Source organism: Pseudoliparis swirei, chromosome 18 (genome assembly GCF_029220125.1).
Source record: "Pseudoliparis swirei isolate HS2019 ecotype Mariana Trench chromosome 18, NWPU_hadal_v1, whole genome shotgun sequence".
NCBI lineage: Eukaryota > Metazoa > Chordata > Actinopteri > Perciformes > Liparidae > Pseudoliparis > Pseudoliparis swirei.
The window spans coordinates 18,720,607-18,746,240 of record NC_079405.1 but is presented as its reverse complement, the minus strand read 5'-3'; the positions used below and the strand labels follow the sequence as shown (position 1 = coordinate 18,746,240).

The window sequence follows — 25,634 nt, the reverse complement described above, 5'->3', positions numbered from 1 at the left end:
GTGTGTGTGAGACACGCACACAATGTTCATTGTTGAAAATGATTGGCCTGTGGTCTTAGTACTGTAGAAGTCAATTTCTGTCATTATCATGTTGGTGTGTGACATTTACAATAAATCTGGCTGAGCAGAGGTCTGTATGTGTGTGTCTGTGTCTGTGTGTGTCTGTGTGTGTGTCTGTGTGTGTGTCTGTGTGTGTTTGTGTGTGTGTGAGTGTGTGTGAGGAAGGGATGGGGTGATGTTCATGTGTGCCCATGTGTATGATGTGGCTCTTTGCACCGGTAACACAGTAAAAAATGTGGCTCTAAGTCTCTGACTGGTTGGCCACCCCTGCTCTAGCACATGAACTCACAGATGCAAAAACCAAACTTAAGTTGTAAAGCAATTCGTGAGTGTTTAGGTGAAATTACCTTTTTGAATTACATTGATTTGATTGAGTTTATTCTAGTGTTTTTCAAATTCAGACTATAAAGACAATAAAGTTCACACTATGAGAGTGTGAACTTTTCTATGAGAGTGTGAACTTTTGAGTGTGACTGCGCGTGACTGCTCATGAGAGAAAGATCGAGATCAGACGAAGGGAAGGAAACTGCTCTGTTTGCTCAACTCAGTCAGCGCTTTAGCAATGTTACGGCCACTTTAGAGCCCCTAAAGCATTCTCTGCGTGTGAGGTATTGTGTATAAGTGTGTGCATTTTACATTACAGTGTACAGATAAAAGGGGAAAAAGACACACATAAGCACACACGTTTAATAAAGGCGAGACAGTCAACATTTATGTTTTAAAACCATGCTGACAAATTGAAGAGACTGTGGGAGAAGTTACATGCAAGAATAAAAATAAATCTTGTGGGCACAGCAATAGCAAGACGATGATGTTCTTGTGTCTGGCTAATCTCAAGTACAAACACACACACACACACACAGGCTTACACACATTCGCGCAAGCACATGCACACACCTCCAAGCAGGGGGCTTAGTGGCATATTTTACTTATTATCCAAATGAGTACCTTCCACAAACCCACCAATCAGGTTCCCTTTTATCTTTTATTGGCTGATTAACTTAACAGGCTTAACTGTGGGTACAGGCCTGTGTGTGTGTTTGAATATGCGCTCAGTTATGACCCTGTGTGTATGTATGTTTGTCAAGGTGTGTCTGTGTGACTGAGTATTGTATGATTAGGGTTGTGCACTCCATATTAATGTGTTTGTGTGTGTGTGTGTGTGTGTGTGTGTGTGTGTGTGCATGTACCTTGCTGCAGAGACTGCATGGCGGCGGTGGGCTGCAGTGGGACCAGGCCTTGTCTCTGGAGGTTGAGGATGTGCTGCTGCTGAAGCTGCTGCATCTGGATCAGCTGCTGCTGGAAGGCCAACTGCTTACTGCCTAACTGCTGGGGACCAAAAGACAGAGGTTAGAACAGTTTTCAAGTCATGTATTACTGCATGGTATCTTCAACCAAATCTTTATCAAGTTTGTTTGTATTCAATCATTTTATCTAATCTTTTAATTCTTAAATTATTTATATTTCTTTTAAAAATAAATCGCTAAAAGCAATATCTGTAACATTTCAAAAAAAATCACCCACTGGTCCTTGTTCAGATAGCAACCAACTAATTTGTTCAACATTTTTTAAAATAATCCCTCTATCAGCCCTGCTAATTTTGCCACAAAAACAGGTTAAGCCATGAAAGAACACATGCAGATATATGCTTGCACCCATTACAAACTCTGACAAGAATCACATTTTGTGAAAGTGTCACATTTTATAATTATAGTTCTGAACTAAATGCCATATTTAGACAGCTGCCCTTGATTTTTTCTTTTCTCTTTTACATCTAAAAGGGAGCCCTTCCCTGTTCTGTTATTATAATTGAAATTGGTCTGCTTGTCCCATTACATCATTCAGTGTCAACAAATTCAAGTATAAAGTCAACTAACACCATATCAAATAAATAAAAGTCCTGTATTAAAAGGGAGAAAATCCCAAAACCAAGCTGTGAGGACCATGAGGATAAAGAGAAGGAGGGAGGTTGAAGGGAGAGTGGGAGAGACTACATGGCATTTGCCTTTCCTGCCCTCACAGTCTGAGGCAAACCTGGTCTGTGCTGCGCTGTTTGAAGTCCCACTCGACAAACCCCCAAGAGAGATGGACTTTATCTCTTACAGATAACTTGTGGAGAGGAAAAATAAATAAATACAACTTGAGGAACTGCTCATTGTGTTTGCATGTGTGTGTGTCTAAGCGAGAGAGAGAGAGTTGCAGCCTGGAACTCTTTGAACAGAGAGGATCTCACAGGAAGGGCATATAAGTCACTTCCTTTCAGAATTGGTGCCTAGAGAGAAGAAGTGTGATGGCAGTGTGTTTGTGTGCGAGAGTTGTGCCGTTTGGGAGGTGTGAGGGGGTGGAGAGAAGAAGTACACCAACTATTCTTTCAAAAAAATTAAAAAAGGGGAGAACACATTTTTTTTCAATGCACTGGTTGAAAGGCATTTGGTTTCACTGTACATTTTCATTTTAATAGAAAATGTTTACTGTATTTTCTGGATATATGTGGCTACAAGCAATAATCCACAATAAACTAAAAGTGGTGACAATTCTAGGATCACAGAAATATTTTTTTGAGGGAACCCACCATATTGTGTACTCCTTTGACCAGTGCAAAATTTGTCAAAGGCAAGAGATGTTGTGGTTACAGACATAATCTTTGTCACGCTTACATGATTCAGTTCTTTGAAGTGTTGCAATAAACGGTCTATCATGATCAAAATGTCCTGACTGAACCGTTTCCTCCCGCTTTGCTATTTTTCCTCTCTTTCTAGTCGTCTAGCCCCTCCTTTTCTCTATTTGTCTGTTCATTTTATATCCTCCACTCCACCCCCCATTCTCTCTTTCCCTCCTGAGATATTGCTACGGTTCTTTAAAACACACATTGTGTGTGTGCCTGTGTTCTGTTTACATTAGCTGTGGCTGAGTGGCCAAAGCTAGCGCAGTAACAGGCTGTCAATGTGATTTATGAGCACATCACACACTGTCTGAGCCTGCCAGTCACACAGATCCACACACATACACACACACATATAGAAGGCCACTCGCAGACAGACACATACACGCACACACACACACGCACACACACACACACACACATGCACACATCTCTTGTTGTGGTCAGAGTCACTTCATTAAGCTGACTCCTGACCATTCCCGAAAGCACTGGCGACACACACAAACACTGACTCAACATGCACACATATATACTCTTTCTTTCAATGCATCACTTCCACACAGACAAGAAAGTGACGAAGAATTGCAGAAAATAAGGAAAAGTGCATAAAGTCACCGCCACTCAAGCACAATTGGCAAGGAGACTTTTTCTTATTCATTCTCCTTCCTTCCTCCACTATCTTCTTTGTCTCTTCCAGTTCTCTTGTATTCTGTGTGTGTTCAGGCCTGCTGGAAGTTGGTTAAAATCCTTATCCACAAATGGGTCTGCGGCACTACCAGCAGTTTTTAGTTTCAGAGACAATATTCTTAGCTGAGTGCTGGTTATCTTGCACTGTACGACAGACTTACAAACAGAAAAAAAATTACGTGAATGAAACACACCCCCTGCTTCAATATCTGACAGCACCTGCTTAACCAGGAGAGATACGAGAGTTGACTAAAAAGGTGTTTTTGGTTTTGATTGAGGGTTTGCTGCGACTGCTGGAAATGGCCTTAGTCATATCAGCTGTATGCAACTCTGTGGGGACGCACATTCCCTCAAGTGTATGTGTTTGTGCAGTGAACCGTCACACATCAAGCCTCTCCATCTCTACATGTATGTGTCGTTGTGTGACCAGTATTTGCACTTGTTTAGTTGTTACAGTACAATAAACCTGAAAACTGGGACAACAGCGAGAGGGAGAAAGGGAAAGCAAATCAGACACCCTCTCAACATGCGAGTCAACCACAACTGGTTTGCTTTGGTCACGGTCGAGTTGGTCGACCGCTGTCGACGAGGTGTTTGTGGGGCGGGTTGTGGGGAGGGGGGGGGGAGGATCTGCCCACTGGGAGAGGGGGGATGAGCAAGAGGAGAAGATATCTAGGATGTGTCTCCTCATGCGTCTATCAGAAAATGACTCACAAGGCCCTTCTCCCTAAGTCGGTCTTCTGCATGGTTGTCATCTGTCTGTTCGGTAATTTTGGTGAATGACCATTTGTGTAACACACATTTTTTTTCTTATACGCATACAGTACACACACACACAAACAGATAGACACACACACAGAAACACACACAGACGCAAACACACACGCACAGGTGATGATTGATTGAGATCCTCTTTATTTGATCCTCTGATATCCTACTGTACACCAGCAGTGGTTAAACATGGTACAGTGTGTGAGTACTTATGCATATTTGTTCGTGTGTGTGTGTGTGTGAGAGAGACAAAAAAGAGCAAGGGAGGCTCCTAATGCTGCCAGGGTTAATTGACAATTAAAAGAGTGGCAGACCCTTCCTGCAGAGAAATTTCTCCTCAGGTTGAGAGCTGAAGGCATACAATGAATGCTTTGGCAGGGTAGTGTATGGCTTAGCCCAACACTCCATCGCTGCCTTGACATGGCAAGCTGTTGGAAGAAATTTAAATCCATATTCACTAATTCTTGTATTAAGACAAGCTTATACACATAACACTAATCTAGAGAAAAGGAGGTTGAGGAGAGAGAAGGGAAACCAGAGTTAATATATGTATTTTATACATTAATTAACTGCGTTTAAGGGCACTTGTGTACTTCAGAGTGTACTTGAGCTGAGTGAGTGTGTACTTGATGAAGTTCACCTCTTTTGCCGCTTGCTTCCCGGCCTGCTGCTGCTGTTGTTGCTGCTGCTGCTGCTGTTGCTGCTGTTGTTGCTGCTGCTGCTGCTGACTCAGAAGCTGGAGATGCAACTGCTCTTGCTGCTTTTTATAGTACTCCTGTAACTAGAGACATACAAAGAAAGGGGGGAGACAGGGGAGAATAGGAGATGGAGAAATATGAGGCGAGTGAGTCACAACACACTTTGTATCAAGCTCAACAATACCAGTCGTGCAACAGTGAAACGCCCAGCAATTGTCAGACATTGTAACTTGAATGTGAGTCTCAAGGAATTCAGTAGCTTTCTATTCCCCTCAGTGAAGGCTGCAGTTTATTGTTGTGTGACCGCGTGCGATTTATTGACAAACAGACCTAACAAGGAAGACTGCTGAAGAATATTATGACGCTATTATGGTGTGTTGATTTGTGTTGGAAAGGGATCCGGTGTAATGCTTAACCTGCTTGGATTATTTAGCTCAAACACACACACACACACACACACACACACACACACACACACACACACACACACACATTGGCCACAGCTTTTCTGTTTGTTTGAGCTACTAATCACTAATTTATCCAGGAAACTCAACAAGATTATAATCTTGTTGAGAGGACAGCAAGGCTGACAGGAAAACTCACACTGACCACAGTGTGTGTGTGTGTGTGTGTGTGAGAGAGGGGTGGGTGGGGGTGAGGGGGCATCCTCTTGAGAACAGCCTGTACATGTGTTCGTCTGCAGTTTTTCTGTGTTTCATGGTGCGTCAAATGTTCAAAGAGGCTTTTAAGCAGAAATGACTTCACAGTGCTGCAGTTGTTTCGGTCTCTCATCCGTCTAACCCAGACATGGGCAAACTACGGCCCGCGGGCCACATCCGGCCCGTTAGGCTTTTTAATCCGGCCCGCCGAACTTGTCCAAATCGCAGCTTTGTTTACTTCCGGTGTGCGTTGGCGCGGAAAGTACTCGTCACACGAAACCCTTCACCATGATTTGTCAATCCGTTTGTCTGTCAACATTTTGCAAAAAAAACAACCAATGAACACTCAGTAAATCACAAAGGACCCGCCCACCACACAGGTGAAGCTCATTTAGAAACAGCCGCAGTGATTTTGGCGAGCAGCACGGAGCCTGGAGGAGCTGCGGAGCCACGAGGAGGAACACGCAGCCAGAAGAGAGCCACTTGGACCGGGTAAGAGTCTTTACATCGTTACGTGTCCCGTCACGGTGTCCGTAACGTGTGCACGGTGCTGACTAGTATTGTATTTTACAGAGAGGATTCACCAGCGCCTGCAGCTCCACCTGCAGCTCCACCTGCCCGGCCAGCAAAGAGGTCTCGTGCCCCGGAGGACCACCAGCATGACACGATGACACGATGACATGATGTTATTATAGTGAAGCCATATTGTAAATAGTCTGTGCCAATAGTTGTGTTCTGTTTTCTATTTTTCAACATGTATATAATGTAGTTTTATTTATTTATTTATGTACAATACATATTTATTTGAAGAAAAAAAAATGTAATGGTCATTTTTTATTTGCACACACCCCATGAAGATTTATCTGCAATATGAAGTAATTTCTCAGTCCCATCTTTATCATTTTGGTGAATGTGTGACGGACCACATCATTTTTACTCAAAAAATGATAACTCATTTAGTTTTCCACATTTATTTACATGTATCTAGCATTGTATTCAGATATTTCACTGCTTTTGTGAACCTATGACCTTTGGTAAACCAATTTCAAACACCAAAACAGTTCGTCCACATGATTAAAGGTGTGGTTTCAGAAGAGATATGAAGAATTTTTAAAAATCGAACTTCAATTTTCAGCTTTAGGGCCATATTTTCTCTTTCCACTTGTACCTGAGGACAATTGTGCCTCATTATATAGAGAGCTGAGACAATCCGTCCATTATTTTGTGGGGTTTAAAACAAATAGAAATTATTGAGCTTGATTATTTTGTTGGGTAAAAATATGTTTTGAATGTTGAAAGTGCTTCCATTGATCTTTTTCCAGTAAATGTCAATTTCTTTAACTTTGCACCTTCAATTGAAATGTATAAAAATCAGACGCAATCTCCAGGTTTAATAAATTACATTGCGTGTCCAAATGCTCCTGGCCCGGCACCTATGTCAAATTTTAGAACCGATTGTGGCCCGCAAGTCAAAAAGTTTGCCTACCCCTGGTCTAACCCCACAGTGAGCAGACTACAAACCGCTGCGCATCCACTCACAGTTGTGTAATATGATGGTCCTCCTCTTTTTGTGCAAAGCTGTTTCACATTTCCAGTTTCAATCTTAACCCAGCCATATCTTAAATTTAACAACATTTACTGTTCTTTTTTTCAATGTTTTCCTTCATTTATTTAAATGCACAACTCCTTCCTTCTTGCAGCTCTTTCTGTTCTTTTCTCTCTGTCTCTAGTCTCTTTTATCGCTCCTTAGGCCTGAGTTAATCTCTCTTTTCCGCGTCACTAGCCCTGATCGCCTCCTCATCACAAAGACAAATGCATATGCAAGCACACACAGTCACATGTGCACACACAAATTCTTGACTGGAGAGTGGTGAGTTGAGGAAATAATTAAGTGTTAAGGTCTTTTTAATGATTTGATTCAGTGGCTCTGTGCATTAAGAGTATGTTTAAGTGAGGCACTCACCTCTCCAACCTATTACCATGACCTTGACTTTAGTGAAAACACTAAAAAATAAAGGCAGATTAGCTGTAGCATAAGTAAAGGTTAGAGGAAACTTAAAGGTTAAAGCACGCACACGCAAATCCACAAATGAGTGCCCGTACAAACACTGCTGCTGTGCTGCAGTGAGCCGTAAACCATACTTACACACTCTTACACAATGCTGTATTGCCATGGGATAATAAAATGTAATGCTTCAGTGAGTGATATGTTGGTTGATGGTTCTGTGTGTGTGTGTGTGGGTGTGTGTGTGTGTGTGTGTGTGTGTGTGTGTGCGGTTAAAAGTGCCTGATTTGCAGATATACACTAAGAACAAGTCCATACTGTGGTTAATTAAGTGGTAGAGCAATGTATAACTCGGTGGTGTAATGTGTGTGTGTGTGTGTGTGTTTTTGTGAGTGTGTAAGTGAGTGAGTGAGCATTATAACCCCCCCAATCTCCCTTTTCCTCATTAGAGAAGAGCTGGTGAAGAGGTTCTTAGCCATCTGCATGTCTGTTTCCAGAAAGCCAGCATGCTTCACGTTTCCATTATTATGATACACGTTGTCAGCTCTTACCACTGCAAATCATACTTTCTCCTTATTAAATCTGGCCTCGCCTGCATGTGGGTGGACACCTTTTCTAGACATCCCCTATGCGGTAATTACTTCTATATCCCCACTTTGTTAATAGTCCTCTTCACAGCCTTTACAAGGTTGCATGAGTGTTGGTGGAGGCAGAGGTCACAAGTTGCTGCGGCTGGGTATTTGACAGATCGGTTGCAGATGAAGAGTGTTTATTGGTTTGTGTCAACATAGCAACCCCTCTCTCACCTGCATCAAAACACACACACACATACACACACACACACACATGCCTGAATCACTGTGATTCACTGAGTAATGCTAAAAAGTGTGTGTGTTTGCATATGTGTGCAAATGTGTGCCTGCAAGCGGGAGCATGCACATTCTCCTAGCAACAATGCAAAAGAGGAGGGACTTGAAATTAAAATGTGTGTGTTTATAAGTAGATATTGGGATGTGTATTCATCTTCAAAGATCTCATAGCATTGAATAAGTTACAATCATGCCAAGTGTGTGTCACACATCCTGACATGTCGGTCTGGTAACGGATCCAACATGAGTGTGTGTGTTTGTGGGGGGGGGGGGGATTACCTGCTGTAGCATTAGAGCCTGCTGTTGCTGCAGAAGGGCCTGAAGCTGAGGGGGAGACAGGATCTGTTGCATCTGCTGAGGAGTGATCATCTGTGGACTCATCATTGCCATGGACACAGGCACCTAAAGACAGCACACAACATAGACATTTTAGATTATTTACACTTACATTCTAGCTTGCAAAAGCAGGAATTCTCAATCAATGGGATGGGTTAAGCTTTGTGTGAAAAGGCTCATACGGCACAGGGAGCTTTAAGCATGACTGTGCCTGCAAATGATTGCTCCTCTCAAAACAAACACTGTGAATGGAGTTTGTACAGTATGCTGGTATAGACAGGTACATTTGTGAGTGCTGTCTCTTATTCTATGTTGTTATTCACTGCTAAGAAAAGCTGACGACATCATACACAGCTAAATAGACAGACACATCTCAGCGACACATATTGTTGACACTTTCCTCCACAAGGCTGTCATTGTTACAAAAAAAGAAACTGGCAATTTCTGTGACAACAGGGAGATAAAAGGACAGCTATGCAATCTTCCAATAAAATATAAAATCTTATCTGCTTTTATAAATACATGATTAGGACGGCCTCCGATTCTCTTTCCACACAGTCAAGGCTGGATAAGAAGAAAGGAACAACAAATAGACATCTCATCAGACAGAGCTGCAGGCAGGCAAAGCCTGAGCAACACAGGAAGAGAGAGAGAGAAAAAGAGGCAGTGTGAGTATAGAGACATGTGGAGGATCTTGCACATGTGTTGTGCAAGCACTCTTAATGCACATGCATTCTACACAGAGATGGACATCAGAGATGCAAATCTGATGACAAATTAACCACATAAATCCCAAACTGAGACACTCACATGAATGCATAAATACAGACCGTATGAATGTAAATCCACCCAAAAAATCCTGCTGAAAAAGTGCGTCTGTATTTATTAACTAAATTCAGGTTTGAAAAAACAATACAGGATATTAAAGAGACAGAGAAGTTCAGACACACAGAGAGATATTTAGGTAAAGAAAGGGAGTGGGACTGACTGAGTCTGTCTTCTCCCTCTGCCGACAAATCAATAAACTATCCTGCCTTCTCAATACAAATACTCCTGTCTGTTAAGAGGGGATGGCTACTTTACAGAGAAGTACAATAGTGAGTTATAACCTCTTAAATTGGCCATTTATCTATGTTCACTCTGTGGATAAATATCAAGCTCTCTCATGGTCAAATTGTGTGTGTCTGTGTGTGGGCATGCACAGGTGCCAGCATGTGTAGAAGCTCTGTTCAGAGCAGTCTATCTACTCACCACCTACGGAGATGGCAGGTAGGGAGGGTGGTGGGCAGAGGGAATTGTGGAGTGCAGAGAGCAAGAGAAAAGATGAGCTGTCACTGGTAAATTAAATCTGTAAAGAGCTGATTTGACTTTGTAAACAAGATTGGCCATAAATACTAACACCCTCTTTCCCACCGGGCCTTTCCCCCCCTCCCTGCCTTCCACCTCCCATCCGTCTCTTTTTCTCTCTGTGTCTGTCAGTGGATGGACACTCTGCCTTCCTTAAAGCAGGCTTCCCAACTAAACATCCTCTCAGCTACTTGTAACGGTGAGGGATAGACAATAAGGTATGAAGATGAATGAGCTGAAGCACCAGAGTGTGCATGTGTGTTTATTTTTGAGCTGAGGGAGATGAAGAAAAGAGTCAAAGTGAGGTGAGGCAGGGGAAGGGTGATGCCGTGGCACTTGGTAAAGGAACAGGCAGAGGGGATGGGGTGGTGAGGTGTAGTGAGAAAGGTGGGGGTGGTGATGGGTGCCACTTGGCGTCATGCCAGCTTTGCCCCCGCCACCGGGCCCTGTCAGTCTAAGCTGCCAAATGAAAAGCTGTAATTAATTGCTCTTGTGCATCCCATTCTTCCTCCTTGACAACTCATACATTCTATTTTATACACACCGCCATTGACATTTTCAAGTCACAGGCATAATAATTACAGGAGTTATAGCACCTTTCTGTGTGTTGGCTGACGCTCTGACGCCAGAACCAAATGCGCGTCCATGTGTGGAAGTGCTGATATAGTTTCATGCATGTGTGTGTGCCTGTGTGTGCAAGTGAGCATGTGTTTAAGGGCTGAATGTGTGTGTGGCAGGCTGAATGCTGAGTAGTTAAGGTTTGACGCCATTAATTGCCCCTATAATCTAATATCACAAAGCGTGGTGATTATGGGGCACGTGTTGCCACCGCCATACGACACCGACAGCCTGAGAGCGCCGCCACAAAACAAAAGCCTCGCCATTAGCGATTTGACGGGCCAGGACAAAAGCGCTTCACATTGCGGAATTATATTTTCATTCGGCTTTGTCTCTCCCGGTGAATGATTTCTCCCCTTTCATTGGACTGTGAATAGGGACAGTCTGAAAAGCCTGGCGATTTGAAGTCAGCCATTTATTAAATGCATTTAATTTTTTTCCCGCTGTCGTCCCATTTTTTTCATGTTGCATGTTAATTTAAAAGAGAGAGATGAGTGGTAGATTAGTGGGAAAGAGGTGAAGTGAATGGAGGGGTGAGCAGAGAAAGAGGAGAAGGAAGGATACCATCCACACTCAGTGGAAGACAGGACAGGAGGCAAACGAAAGAAGGAAGAAAAGAAGTAAAGATTGAAAAATACAGAGATGGAGAGAAAGCACTACCCTGCAGGTTTGACATGTGGCCTAGAGTCTGAGATGATTGCGACAGCAAAGACACACACAAATGCAGGTAAACAATTGCACAATCGTGTACAGTACATTTTTATAATTTTGAAAGTTTCACCACTAAACCTAAGATATCAACCCTATCGTTAAAATGCAAGAATTAGTCATAAAATATAGTACGCTCACACACACACGATCACACACACACGGTCACACACACACACACACACAAACACACACATTGCTGAGGGGTCGGCGGCTGACAGAGGTCAACCCGTGTCTTGGAAAGAGTGAGCTGGGGGTAGGGAGGGAAGGAGGTGAGGGGGCGCAAGAGACAGCCTTGTCGTTTACAGTGAGTGGAAGCGTAATTAGAGGGGTTGTTTGAAGAGGGAGTTTAACTGATTAACAAAGGAAGAGAGGGAGCGAGGGAGTGCCCTGAAGATGGGAAGGAGAAGGAGGAAAAAGGCATGGCGTCCCAGAGGAGCGAAAACAGAGAAAGAAGGGGGACGTAACTTGCATTTCAATGAGCCTCAATCCCTCTCTCCTCTCCTCCCTTGATGACTTTTCATTCTAACGAGGAGGAAAGCCCCATTTTCCATTTCAGATGAAACATCAGGACGAGAGAAAGGAGGGTTATCTGATATTAAACCAGCATGCAGCCGGGGGAATAAGCCCAGTGTGGCTCAGCACTATGTTTATATAGAGACAGGCTAGTTTTACGATTGCATCTTGTCTAATTTAGGTGCAAACTTTGTATTTCACACCTTCTCCTTCTTTCAAATTTAATAAAATGATACCATACTTTACTGTCACTTAATGCATGCTTGCGCACACCAAATCATCATCACATTTAAAATAAAAAAGATGACACACAAACTGTGTAGCAGTTTCTAAAAGTGCAACATCCAGTGTGTCCTCAACAGATACAATTACTGCAATAGTCATTCACCTCATTTATGCTGGCTCAAAAATGTACAGCCAGTCAGTGTTTTTGTGTGTGTGTGTGTGTGTGTATGTGTGTAAGAGAGAAAGAGAGAGACAGCAGTGAGTAGTGAGAAGAAAGGAGGCTGTAATCAGAATCTAAACAGGCTCTCAGTCTAAATGATGCGGGCCCTGCCTCTGGGTCTATGGGGACACGCAGGGGAGAGGGATAATTGAAAAAATGACAGAGGAGAAAGCAGGAGGAGGAGAGAGAGGTTGACACAGACCTCCTCCACCCCTCCTCCTTCTCTTCCTCCTCTCCTGGTAGGAGCAAACCCCAGTGCTGTTTATCCTTGTCACTGAGTATTACCACCTCACCCTCGAAAGGCCGCTGCCTCTCTTCCTGTCAAAAACACACACACACACACACACACACCTTCATGCACATACAAACCTGTGCCTCTTTCTTCCAGTCTTTTGTTCACTCCATAATAACCTGCTATAGCAATTTATTTTCTGGCATCCTTTTTTATAAATATCTAAATCCTTCTCGGATATCACTATTACCACAAACTTCCCTTCTTCTGGTTGGACAGTGGAACAAGTTTGACACAAAAGTAGCAGTGTCTTCTTCCCCCATAGCTGCCTGCAGGCTGGGGGGGAATGAGAGCCTCTCATTTAAAATACAGCTATCGCTGTGCTGTGTCTTGGTGTGTACATGCTTTATTGGTGTGTAGTGAACTTCCCTCCTTTTTGGTTGTTTATTCAGCACTATCACTTATACTCTCTTTAGGTCCCTCCAGATAAACAGCCTGTCTGTGCTCATCGTGCCAAGAAATGTGGGGAGAGCATGTGGTCGGAGGGGGTAGAGCAAAGGGGTAGAAAGCGAGAATCAGAGGTGTGAAGGAGAATAGCATTTGAGTGAAAAAGAGAAATAGGAGTGCCCACTGTGCTGAGAGCGTTGTTTGGAGCTCAGGGCCAGGCCTCCATTGGAAGTAAAAGGGCCCCATTGTGTGTGGTGAGTACCCCTCCTCCAGCTAATCTACAGCGGGGCCAGGGGCCACATTACTCTGGAGGGAACTGATGAGCGATGCCAGGTGGGGTTGGGGATGACACAGGGATCCTACTGCCAAATTGTCATGAGTCATGAGCCAGTCGGTATCTACAAACAATGTGTATGTAAACTGATGCCAGACAAAATCTCAATGTGTCAAAGGAGATTTTAGTTTTATTGTATGTTTGTTTGTATGTTTATATCTATTACTAATTGCCTTCACATCACATGTATTGTTGTGCTCGCCATAAGTGCAAGCAACTAAAGTATATGTTTTATGCATATAACAAAACAATCAGACAGAACTGTGGCACTAAAACGCCTTACACTCAATAGAATCAGAAATAACCATACAATAAAAACAACAGAGACAAATGAACACAACGCTACTGCAGAACACAACAAGCAGCTCACTCACCAACTCCCTTCACTTAAAGTTAAAGTCCATCCTCCTCTCTTTGCCAACCAACAACTCAATGACGCGGTCGTAGAGTTTGTCGTTGAGCTTTAAGTCCACTAACAGCACCTTCTCGATGGAAAAGTCGAGCCTCCCCAGTTGCATTTCTGGAATAAATCTTAATCCGTTTCAGGGATGAAAATTGCTGTCTTAAAATAGCTAGCTGTGGGGTCGGACGACCGTTGGTTATAATGTCCCTCTTTTCCTGAAACAGCCTCCTTGAGAAAGGCTTCGAGATTAAATCCGCCACCAAGTCCGCTTCTCCTCCTTCCACCATTAAAAGTTAAAAGCAAAAAACTAAAACTGTGGTGACTTCTTGAACCCCGCTAATCTATCTCCTTCTCCTCTCAGTTGAACTGCATGCGGGCCCACTATCCAATCGCAGCGCATGTTAATCTGACGTACTTTCATGGGCTTCCAGAAGGCCAAAGGACCTAAACAAATACACCCAGTATGTTAAACTAACGATATGATTGGTCGAAGATTATGTCAATCAACGATAAGTTCCCCATGTACTTCAAGCAGGCTGTACTTGTCTTGGCCTGTGTGAAGGCCTGAGATGAGTTGTTCTTCTTCCATAGAGAGTGTGGAGGTGAAATCCGATTGGATAGAAGCTCCCGTTAAAATAAATTGGAATGGAAGCAGCGCTGCCGGATCGAAGCAGAGCAACAGAGGAAGACAATAGTGCAATAAGAAAATAAAAATTAAGAAAATAAAAAATGTTTAATTTTTTTAATTATAAAATAGCTATAACTTTGTAATTATGTTTAGGCCTTCAGAGAAGGTTTAGAAGGCCCGGACGGCCCGCCACTGGTCGTATGCCACTATTATAATAACAATGTTGCATTCAATATTTGGGGAGTTGAATGTTATTTTGCATAAAAGGTCCATGTAGCAGATAGCATATCATATGTTCAGTAAATAAACTATGTATAGCTAAATGTGGTGATTTGGAATTTGTCCTGACTGCAATTTATTACATTGTTTTCCAATTTGCTTCACACTTCACATTAGACATATTACTTTTAAGGAGGGGTTCGTTTTTTTCATATTTATACTAACTATATTTTTAAATATCATAATTTTATCATAAGAGTATATCTGGCATACACAGCTAGACAAGTGTGCATTTTGACAGGTTTCCAAGACCAAACTGAATTGGAGAAAAGGAGGATGGATGGTAGTGTGGATGCATGCATGGAAGGATGAATGAATAGATGAAATGATATTGTGAGGGCAGCCAACATTGGTGAGCCCACAGAGGAAGGCAGGCTGCTGAGAGAAGGGAGTTGGCTTGCCTGAGCTGGGTCTTGTTCTTTGCTCACATAGGCACACATACACAATGCATTTCAACGCACATAACAGTCAGCTCTCCCTGACACGGCCAGACGAATGAAAAAAAAAAACGAGAAGAAAAACTTCAGAGAGGACAGTAAGGGGGAGCAAGTTCAAGTGGAACCCCCCCCCCCCCCCCCCCGACCCTCTCTCCCCTTGTCCGCCACCTCCCTCCATCTAACGCCCGAGTGGTTCATAATAAAAATGACAACACATTTCAGAAACACACACACACACACACACACACAGGGCATTTCATTGGGAAGTGTGATAGGCCATTATCGACCATATTTCATTACTGATTTCACTCATGTTTCAAATCACAAAATAAGAGTTTCACACTTCAGTGGCCAGACCCAAACCTCTCCTCTCCATCCTTCCCCTCTGTCTGTTCACCCCTCTGCCCAGAGCCAAACCCATTCCACTGGCTGCTCAACCTCCTCCTGTACACCCTTCACAAACTGTCAAGACCCCATACTACCCTCCAACACACACATGCACATGCACATGGAGCCCCAATTCCCTCCACATCAAATAGAAGAAACTGCCAACTAAGCACTTGTATTGAGTGGACAAAAGAAGTGCTTTGGAAAAAACACTTTGAAAGGAAATAAAAGAGTAGGAGAGAAGGAACAGCTTCAGTATCGCAGACTCTGGGGCCTAAACACTCATCTTTCCACATACTTTTGTTGATTAGTTAACAGACTGAAACCTGCCTCAGAATCCTTATGTTCAGTGTTTTATTATTATTTTGAAGTGGTTCAAATACGGCAGTTAGGGAAGGCAGAAATCTATTCAGCAGCATCCAGCATATGTATAGAAAACTGGTGAATTAAGGTTGTAATATTGATTAAAGTATTTTCACTGAAATAAACGTTTAGCATTAAGACTGACATGACTCAGTTTCTTCCTCCTGTCTTTCCAGTGTGACTCCCTCTCTTCCTCCATTCCACTGTGCTGATGCCAGCCCTCTCCAGAGAGCAAAGAGGCAAGCTAATTAACATATTTCTAATGAGTTTTTTCATTTTTTTCTAATTAAACGAGCTCCTCAATAATACATGAAAACAGGACACCATGCTATTCAATTACATAGGTATGGGCCGCGGCCAAGCATGTGCGTTAATCTCTATGTGTGTATGCCAAGTGACAGTGTGTTAAGTGTGCCAGGCGTGCGTATGCCAAGTGGGTGTATATGTGTCTGCTTGTGCCCACCCAGTGCATGAGCATGTGCCAAGTGTGCCCATTGTAGAGAACGTGTGGCAGGTCATGGAGGCATGCTATGCATCATGCTGGGTAATCCGCCAATTGGCACTCTGTCTGCCAACTGTGTCAACTATTTCACTTGGTCGTACGCGTGCCTCGACCAATTACAGTAACTGTGGTTAACTATTTCCAATATATACGAAAAACACATAGCTAAAGAGAGAAATTATTCAAATACTGCAGAGGGCACAGATATTTGTAGATTTCACAAAGGAAAGGCCTTTTTTTACTCAGAAAAGACTGCTGAATGAAGGACATAGAGTTGCCACTATTGATTTGTTTCACCTTTTTATTTAATCACCAATTTGTTTAGCAATAGCCGTGTCTTGCGTGAACAACTTTAAAAATCAAGTTTGTTTATTCCTAAACTATAGTCCAATAGTGGGTGACAGACTGAAAAGACCATAAGCATAAAAGTCTTTGTAACATATCCATTCAAATGGTGATTTTCTCATCTTAAATTGTTATCATCCACCAAATTATTATTATTAGAAAGTATTATTCATATATGTGTCAAATTGGTTTCCAACCTCTAATTAAGACTCTTCTTTGGTCTTGAATAATCAAACTCCCAAATAATCCCTCACACTACTCTGATGATTGTGCTTTTAAGCAACTGTAGCTAAAATGTTGTTGCACACAATAAATTGTTCCTTCAATTGCCTGTCTAGAGACTTGTTTCTTCTGAATGTGGCACATGACAGTGACACACGTGCAAGCACAAAGTGGATTGATACCATCTCACACAGCCAGACAAACAAAGAGACCATCTCTGAACAACCAATCAAAAAACAGATATAATCTGAGTTTCTTTTGCTCTCAGCACAGATCCTCCCCTCTATTATAAGTAAAGAAGAGAAATATGATGGGGATGAGGAAAGAAATGGGGAGGGGAGAGACGAGCAGAGGGGAATTGTAAGCGCAGACCAAGGCTTCTCCAGAGAAGTCAAGACACAAATAGAAGTCTTCCCACTCTCCCTGTCGGCCTCTGTCGTTCTCCCTCAGATAGAAGGTAAAAATCTAATTATCGAGCTCCTAAAGATCTCATTATTGGCTGAGGCTCATTTGCATGTGTGAGAGCTGCCCAGCAGGAACCAACTTGAGGGCAGCCATTTTGTGACTGATGTGAGCATCTGTGCTACTGTACAGTTTATTTCTGCTACCTTTAAAAAGGACCAGATTAAATGTCTGGCTTCTCTTACTTCATCGCTCACTCACCCTCTCCGTGGCCGATGGATGATTGCTTCAATTACAGCAACTACGGGAAGTTGCTTCAATTTGAAAATAATCATAAAGCTGGAAATTACAGTAATCAAGATGTTTCTGTGCGCCACCTTGGTTGTCAGGTTTGTTATGAGTTCTATTAAACAACTTTACTGCAGCTGCACACACATAATGCGTTGTGCTTTGTTGTTTGTGTCTGTGTTTCTGACTGTGAGGATCCAAGTAAACACAGACACACACACAAATGTAAATCCCAAAGTGTTTGTGAGTGTATTGCCGGGTATGTGGGGCCGTGCGATCTGACAGCTCAGACAACAGAGATGTAGCGTAGATGCCCTGGAGAGTCCAGAGAGGCGAGCCAGGCCAGGCAACAACAAACATGACAGATATGGAGTGAGAAGAGGAGGGGTAGTATGATGTGTGTGTGTGTGTGTGTGTGTGTGTAGGTGTGTGTGTGTGTGTGTATGAGAGCGAGTGTTCAAGACAGAGATAGAGATAGAGAGAGAGAGAGAGAGAGAGAGAGAAGGTAATTCATGTACAAAGCACTTGTGCTTGACTCCATCCATGTGAGAAGACTGTCACAGGTTAATCCATTGTCAGTGTTCACAGACAGTGCGTTTACATGCAATCGAATTATTGGCTTAGTCGGACTGAAATCGAATTATCCGTTTCATGTAAACACCTTAGTCGGACTATGTGCGGTCCGACTTCGGTCCGATTAACACCCCTGGATAGCTCGGTCCGATCCAGTTGATAATTCGACTATCGCGGCATGTAACTCTGAATTCGATTCGGAACTGGACTTTGCGTCTTTGCGCATGCTCGAGATCCCGCCGCCCTCCCTCCCTCCCTCCCATGTCGTGACCCGGAAGTCGAAAGAGACGATAAATTAAATTCTCCGTGTACCTTCGGCGACGGCGTCTTCTCTCCGTTATCAACTCAGCCAATAGCGCCATTTGCATTCGCTGTACTCCTATTAACACCATGGAAGAATAGTAGAGGGATGTAGCTTCGCCTCGCTCTCTGTTCGCCATCTTTCTCGAAATGTTGTTGTTGGTGGTGGTGAAGAGGTCAAGCGGAAATGGCTGTATCACCACGAGTTGTAATGAAAACAGCGCCACCTATCGTATCGGATATGACATGCTTTCGGCCAATGATTCAAATTACTCACTGCCATGTATATTGGGATAACAGCAGATCCCCAAAAGATAGCATAGTCCGACTAAAGCAAGATTCGAATTATACCATCATGTAAACGCACTGAGTGATACAACAGAAGTTCCTTACACTTCATTGCTAAACAAAAATATGTATGTTACATGTTCACTTTCAAGTCACTTTACGTCCTTGTTTTCTATCTCTTTAGTTATTTTTAAGATGATCCAGAGTTTAAACATGAGCAACTATTAATTAAAATCTCATCCTACAGCGAAGCAGAGTGGTGTTCCATATGCGTTTGACCAAGGACACACAGTGACCCATTTGAATCGACCGCAAATGACGATTTAAACCACGTGAGTCGGTCTGATAAGATTATAGGAGTGCAAGCCAAAGGAGACCACACTTTATGGTTGAACTACTGTGCATGGCACATATATTAATGTTAATTTAGGCCACAGTGCACCAGTTTGTGTTGATTTACAAAGTAAATGCAATTTTAATCTTTGAAATCTTTAACAAAACAGATCTGATATAACACCGTATCTATGTTATTCTCAGAGTCAACATGTAATGTATACAACTGTCAGTTGCTATCCAAGGTAAATATAGTGATTCTGATTTACATTTAAGTTTTGATTAAAGTGTGATCTGTAAGATCCCCCTTTAAAAAAGATATTTTCTTTAATTTCTGACATTCACAGCCTCATTAATTCTGTGGCATTCTTGCACTTTCGAGGGGTCATTTGGCAATTAAACTGTATGCCAGACACTGCAAATCAATTTACTTTGGTCTTTCTGTTGATTAGTTCTAGGTAACAATCTTTTTTTTCTTGTTCTGCTCTGTCATGATGGCTACTGCTGTTCATATTCAACACCCAGCTCATCCTCTGTTTATTTCAAACAAACCCTCCATCCTGCTGCTGGACATATGAAAGGTAGTCTCTTGGCACAGGAGGAGTCTTCCTGGAAAAACATGAGCCAACACCAAATATGTATGTGACCAAATGAAAATACTTCCATGAAGCATTTATCTTATGTTTACTCACTCACCCTCTAAAAATAAGTGTTTTATCTAGACCAGAAGATATATTATCACCTTTTGATGTGAAAAGTTAGTCCTAATTTTTTGCTGAAACTGCAAATAAAATCTGACCTCATCCTTGCTTCTGACTCACATCTGTCCAGCTCTCCCTTCTATGTATTTCTTTATTCCCCATACTGTGATGATCCAGCTGTCTGTTTAACATGTGGCAAGTTAACGAGAAGAGCAGGGCAATAGCCAGACTGCTTGCTGCTCTAGTAGACCCATGGCCCCACTTTATTGATATGAGACATGGCTACAAATCATACTTCTGCATGTTCTCTGCACAGCACATAAATGCAAAGAACTGCCAGAAGTAATGTCATGTGTGATATTCATCAACCTACACAGGTATTAATGATGTGTGTGTGCGTGTACTGTGTACTGTCTTTGAGTGTGGATGTGTATGTGTGCGTGTGTGTGTCCTCCTCAAATGTCTTTCAGTGAGGATCCTGCACTCCAGCTAACCCCACTGACTCTGCTTTCTGTGGAATTCAACTCTGAAAACAGCTCACTACCCAATCACTACAAAGATTTCCTTCTCTCACACACACACACACACACACACACACACACACACACACACACACACACACACATGCAGTCCTCAAATAAAGAGACACAGACAGAACGAGAGAGAGAGGGAAAAGTATGCGCCTATATAACACTGTGTAGTTGACGTGAAGTTGGTGAATTCAAAGCTGCAGCAGTCAGGGGCTTAGTACTATACAGATTCTGACAAAGCAACACTTGGGTTGTGCGCGTGTGTGTGTGTATGTGTGTGTGCGTGTGTGTGCGTGTGGGTGTGTGTGTATGGATCTGTGTGTGTGTGCTCTGACCTGCACAGGGCTCTGTTTGACCTCATTGCCAGGGGAGTTGAGTCCAGAGGCCTGCTGGAGGAGGAACTGTCTGGCTGCCTGGAGTGCCTACGAGAGACAAATAGAGATGTTTATCATGCACATATGGTCATACAGTGAAACAACAGACTCTTAAACTCTTAAAATGGAATAAACTTGTTTTTCTTTAAACAGTTTTAAAAAATTCATGTCTGTAAATTCAGTTTCAAGTAACACATAACCATACAATCCATTTAGAAAAAAAGAGAAGCACAAAAACTCTCATGTCCACCTGGCCTTCATACACCATGCTCGACTATCTGGGTTTGTGTGTCAAATATAGTCTGCTTAACTGTATTCCTCTTAACTTATTCAAAATCTTCTTTAACCATACATTCTGATCATCTCCTCATTTCCATTCTTTTCTCTGCCCTACTCTCTCTCTCTTCCACATCTCTTTCATCCTCCTCTTTTTTCCTAGGAAGGTGAAAAGTGGGTTTTCCACATCCTCTGAGGTAGAAGGTTGTCAGCATATCTTTGTGTGTCCGTTGCACTGTGTTTGTGCGTGTCACATTGATGTAAGGATCCGTTTGCCCTGATGTGCCCTAAAGAGCTGTGACTAACCACCACCCACTTCTTCATTCCTCCCCTCTTCCCATTTATCCTCTTATTACCCTGCAGTGCTGTCCATTCAAACCAGTGACACCATCGCTCTCTAGCTCTCTCTCTCCATTCCTTCACTCTGCCCTTGAGTGTTGCCGATTCATCCTTTCGACACAGTGACCTCAGCCATCCCTCCCACTGACTCTCCTCATATCTCCTTTTTTTCCTCCACTACCTTGCTTCTCACCCCCGTCTTTCTTTGTGTCATTACATGTATCTCTCCTTGACTGTGTTGCTTGTTGTAACATTCAAAGTTCAAGCTTTCTATCATTAAGACAAATCAGTCCGAGAGAAACAGACATTCTTGTTGGAATGTCTGAACTTCTGATAAAACAAAACAAGAAAACACCCATCTCGAAACACAAGAGTCGCCTAGCACTTACTGTAAGCACACACACACGCACGCACGCACACGCACACACACACACAAATACACAGGCACAACCTCATGACAGAGGGTTAGAGAGGGGAGACAGCAGGATGCACATTTGCTTCCTCTGACTCAAAGGGGAAAGGTTATTTAGTAAATATTGATTTATGAAAGTCTATGTGTGTGTGTGTGTGTGTGTGAGTGTGAGGATACGCCGCAAATTAACGGTTCTGACTCAATCATCCAGCAGCAAAAATCTGTTCTACTGCATCATTTCACAACCACAGAAAACTGTAACGCGGTGAAACAATGCGGCACACACTTAGAGTATAGTGTCACTTATTTAATGAATTGTCAAATTAGAAGCCTGGGTACATTAAGTAATGTTTAATTACAAAAACAGAGAGGAGAGATTGGAGGGAGACAGAAAGAGAGAGAAGCCCGCTGTGCAGTCAGAGTGATGAAAACCATCTGTTTCGAGCACACTTGCTACTTTTGCTGAGACCGCAATTAAAACACACACGTGGCTGTGGATGTGCCTATTCACACACACACACACACACACACACACACACACACACACGCACACATCTTGGGAACCCCCTCCCATTTACTGGTTTGACCTCAGCATTAAAGCAGGCACAGACATACACACACACAGACCCAAAAAAAACACAACCGCCCAGTTTGTTGGCATGTGGTGTGAATTACTCCTTGAACACCCTGTCTGCCCAAGAGTGAGCATGTGTGTTTGTCTGTGTGTGTGTGTGTGTGTGTGTGTGTATGCGTGTGTGTTGGCAGGAGTTGGGGAGGCATGTCTGGCAACAATAAGGGACAATTCCACCCAAATTACCACCCTGATTACCACTATATTAAAGAGCCATTTATGGCTTTCATAAACGCTACAACCAAGCAGAGGTGATGCCTGTCTCCTCTCCTATGGCTGTATTCATGGTTGTGGGTGAGTGAGAGAGACAAGAACTAACAATAAATAATGTGGTTCTCTAGATATTTAAACTAAGTCTGCTTTGTGGATTTAGATCCCGCTTAATTCCAATAGGCAAAACTGTTTGAATTAAATATTTTTAAGATTATATTTTTAAGTATAGTTGTATACATAACTACAGGATTTGTTTTTATTATTGGTTGACATCTATATAAAGCATATATACACATTACTATATATGTTTCTAATGCATTTACTGTGTCCCACTGGTCACACACCAAATATCACAAAAAGCTCTCTACCTTTATACATATAATTAACTGAACTACATGATTTTGTGAAAGTCTGACGTGATGTGATCCTCATATGATTCCAATAAAAGTAATTTTGTGGTAATATAGAGTTATTGCCCAAGCGAAGCGCAGCTCAAACACAAAAGTTTAGTCACTGTTCTGAATCAGTGTGCAAGAAATAGGAAAATGCAGGTAACCATAGCAACAGTGCTTTTATATTAATGTACAATACCAGACTAACAAATAATATAAATAAACGGGATACAAATATAATTTGAAGGTTTTTTTTCCATCGGTAACGGCGAGAGTATATGAGGAATAATTCACTATAAAGAGTTACAATATAGAAAATAATGCACTAAGCTAAGGAAATAGTTATAATAATATATAATAATAATAATGTTCTTATATCTGGGCATCTGGTTGTGCATCGCAGTTTAATATTACATTACATTGAACAACTAGCGTATACAAGTCACTAACCTATATGCAGAAGCTGGGTTCCACTGAATCTAAAGTTATATTTATGGGCACTGATTGGGAGGGGAGCACTGTTATTTCACAGAATTCACAGGTGTTTGAATTATATCTTGAGCTTTGAATATTTGAAGTTAAAAAAGGGTCTGTTTGGTGCAGACACACCAACACACACAAATAGGCACACAAACACACACACACACACACAAACACAGGCTCTGATATCTACGTAAAGAAGCACTCTTCTGCTCTGACCCTTCTCGTTTGTTTCTCCTCTTCACAATCACTCTTTGCCTTTTTCTCTCTGTGACCTGGGTGAGTTGTAGCATTGTAAAGCACGCCCCCAGAACCCCCCCCCCCCCCCCCCAACCTCCTCCCTCTCCGACCCTCTTCATCCACACACCAGCTCCTCCTAGACTCCCCCAACCCCAACTCCCCACTCCCCCTGTGGCATTCTTGGGGGCGCACTGCACCTTTAAAGAAAATATGAGAGAGGCCTAAGAGGGAGGCCCAACAACAGAGTCTTTGTGCTGCCGCGTAACACACACACACCAAACACGCACACACACATACACACATCAGTGGTGTCAGACAGGTTTTATTAGAGTGAGAGAGGGAGAGAGGAGGAGGAGGAAGGGGAAGGAGGGTTGAGGAGGTCACTGCTCAGCTTGGAGGCCTGAGAGCACAGTGTGTGTGTATGTGTGTGTGTGTGTGTGTGTGCGTCAGTACGGTGTGTGAGTTCTTCTGACTTGTCATCGCTCCCCTCTGTAAATCATCGCCTCTGACACAGCCTTTAATAACAGTGCATTTTTTAATTCAGCAGGGTCACACACACACACACACACACACACAAACACAAACACACACATACACACACACACATTCACAAGTTAAAGGCTACTTTCTCACCTTAACAGGATTTCTAAAAACGGCTGACTACCATGTTTCTGAAAGCAAGGCAGTTAGAGGATCCATTAGAAGAAAAGGATGGAAATGTAATGTTGCTACGTGTGTATGATGTGTATGATGATGTGAGTGTGGGTGGACATGCACATGTCCATACTTTATGTGTGTGTGTGTGTGTGTGTCTGCCTGTGTGCCCGTGCCTGGTTCAGGTTGCTAAAACAAACAGGTCTGTGTGTCTAATCCGCCCAGTGTGTTTGGGTGAGACAGGCAGAGAGAACTCAGGAATAAGCAAAGAAATCTAAACAGAGAGCTGTAACAGGCGAAGCTAAAGAGAGAGAGATAAAGAGAGAGAGAGAGAGACAGGTGGGTACCATATGTTTGAGTAGTCCGTCACCACAGACTGAGGTCCATTGTTGACGGCCAAAACGAAACAAACTGTTCCCCCGCCTATCCTCACCTCCTCATCTCCCCCTGTAGATAAACAGCCCACAGGGCAGATAGTGGGCTGTCCTTGAGGGAGGAGCAGGAGGAGGAGGAGGAGGAGGAGGGAGTTTGTAAGGGCAAGGGGCAGGCAGGTGGTATCAGATTTCGTTGCTCTTAAACCAAGATGTGGAGAGTACCAAAAAAAGGAATGGCGCACAAGCGATGGTGAGTGAGAGGCTTAATGTTGCATCTGTCCGCGACACACAGCTGAACCAGGCCAGACGAAGCAAGTGATTCAGATGTTTCAGCAGCACCGGACGCACCAGATATCCTCAGCACCAAACAAGTATACCCTCTACACCTTCCAAGCCCAGCAGCCTGGAAAGAGAAGCATGAGATGCACAGCTCCCCCATACCTAAAACCCTTTTCTTCCCAGGGAGAAAGCGAGAGATGACGAGAGGGGTAGATGATACAGGCTGTAGATGTATAAAAGAGCTTGTCACACCCAGCTGCTTCTCTACAGGCCTGAACGCTCTCTGATTTTTGGATCAGTGAGAGATACCAGGTTCAGGAGGGTTGGATCTTTTTTCCACACTTTTACTTTCCTCTCTTTCTAACTTCTTTCTGGGGTGCTGTCATTGAAGCTGAAAGCCAAGCTAAAGCTCCGTCGATGCTGCGTCCTCTTAGGTCCCCCCCTGTGATCCCTTATATCCATTTGCACTGCGCTTCCTCAAAAAGAAAAAAAAACACACCTCCAAATGCCAAATAAACCCTTTTCCTACTTTAATTTACTCCCTCCTTCTGGCTTGGTCTGTTCTATTCTCTGATAGCTTTCCTGCTTCTAAATA

General features: G+C 42.9%; 1 protein-coding gene across 2 annotated transcripts in view; it reads right to left on the bottom strand.

The window, feature by feature from the left end:
- foxp4 (forkhead box P4) overlaps positions 1–25,634 on the bottom strand; it is a 96,794-nt gene that overhangs the window by 25,640 nt on the left and 45,520 nt on the right. The window contains exons 3-6 of one of the 2 annotated variants that reach the window (XM_056436844.1): positions 20,711–20,797; positions 8,691–8,813; positions 4,821–4,961; positions 1,251–1,389 (exon numbers count right to left, since the gene is read on the bottom strand). In XM_056436844.1, coding sequence (XP_056292819.1) covers positions 1,251–1,389; positions 4,821–4,961; positions 8,691–8,813; positions 20,711–20,797 — 490 coding nt within the window. The remainder of the gene's footprint in view (positions 1–1,250; positions 1,390–4,820; positions 4,962–8,690; positions 8,814–20,710; positions 20,798–25,634) is intronic. The other variant, XM_056436845.1, reaches the window with a different exon arrangement.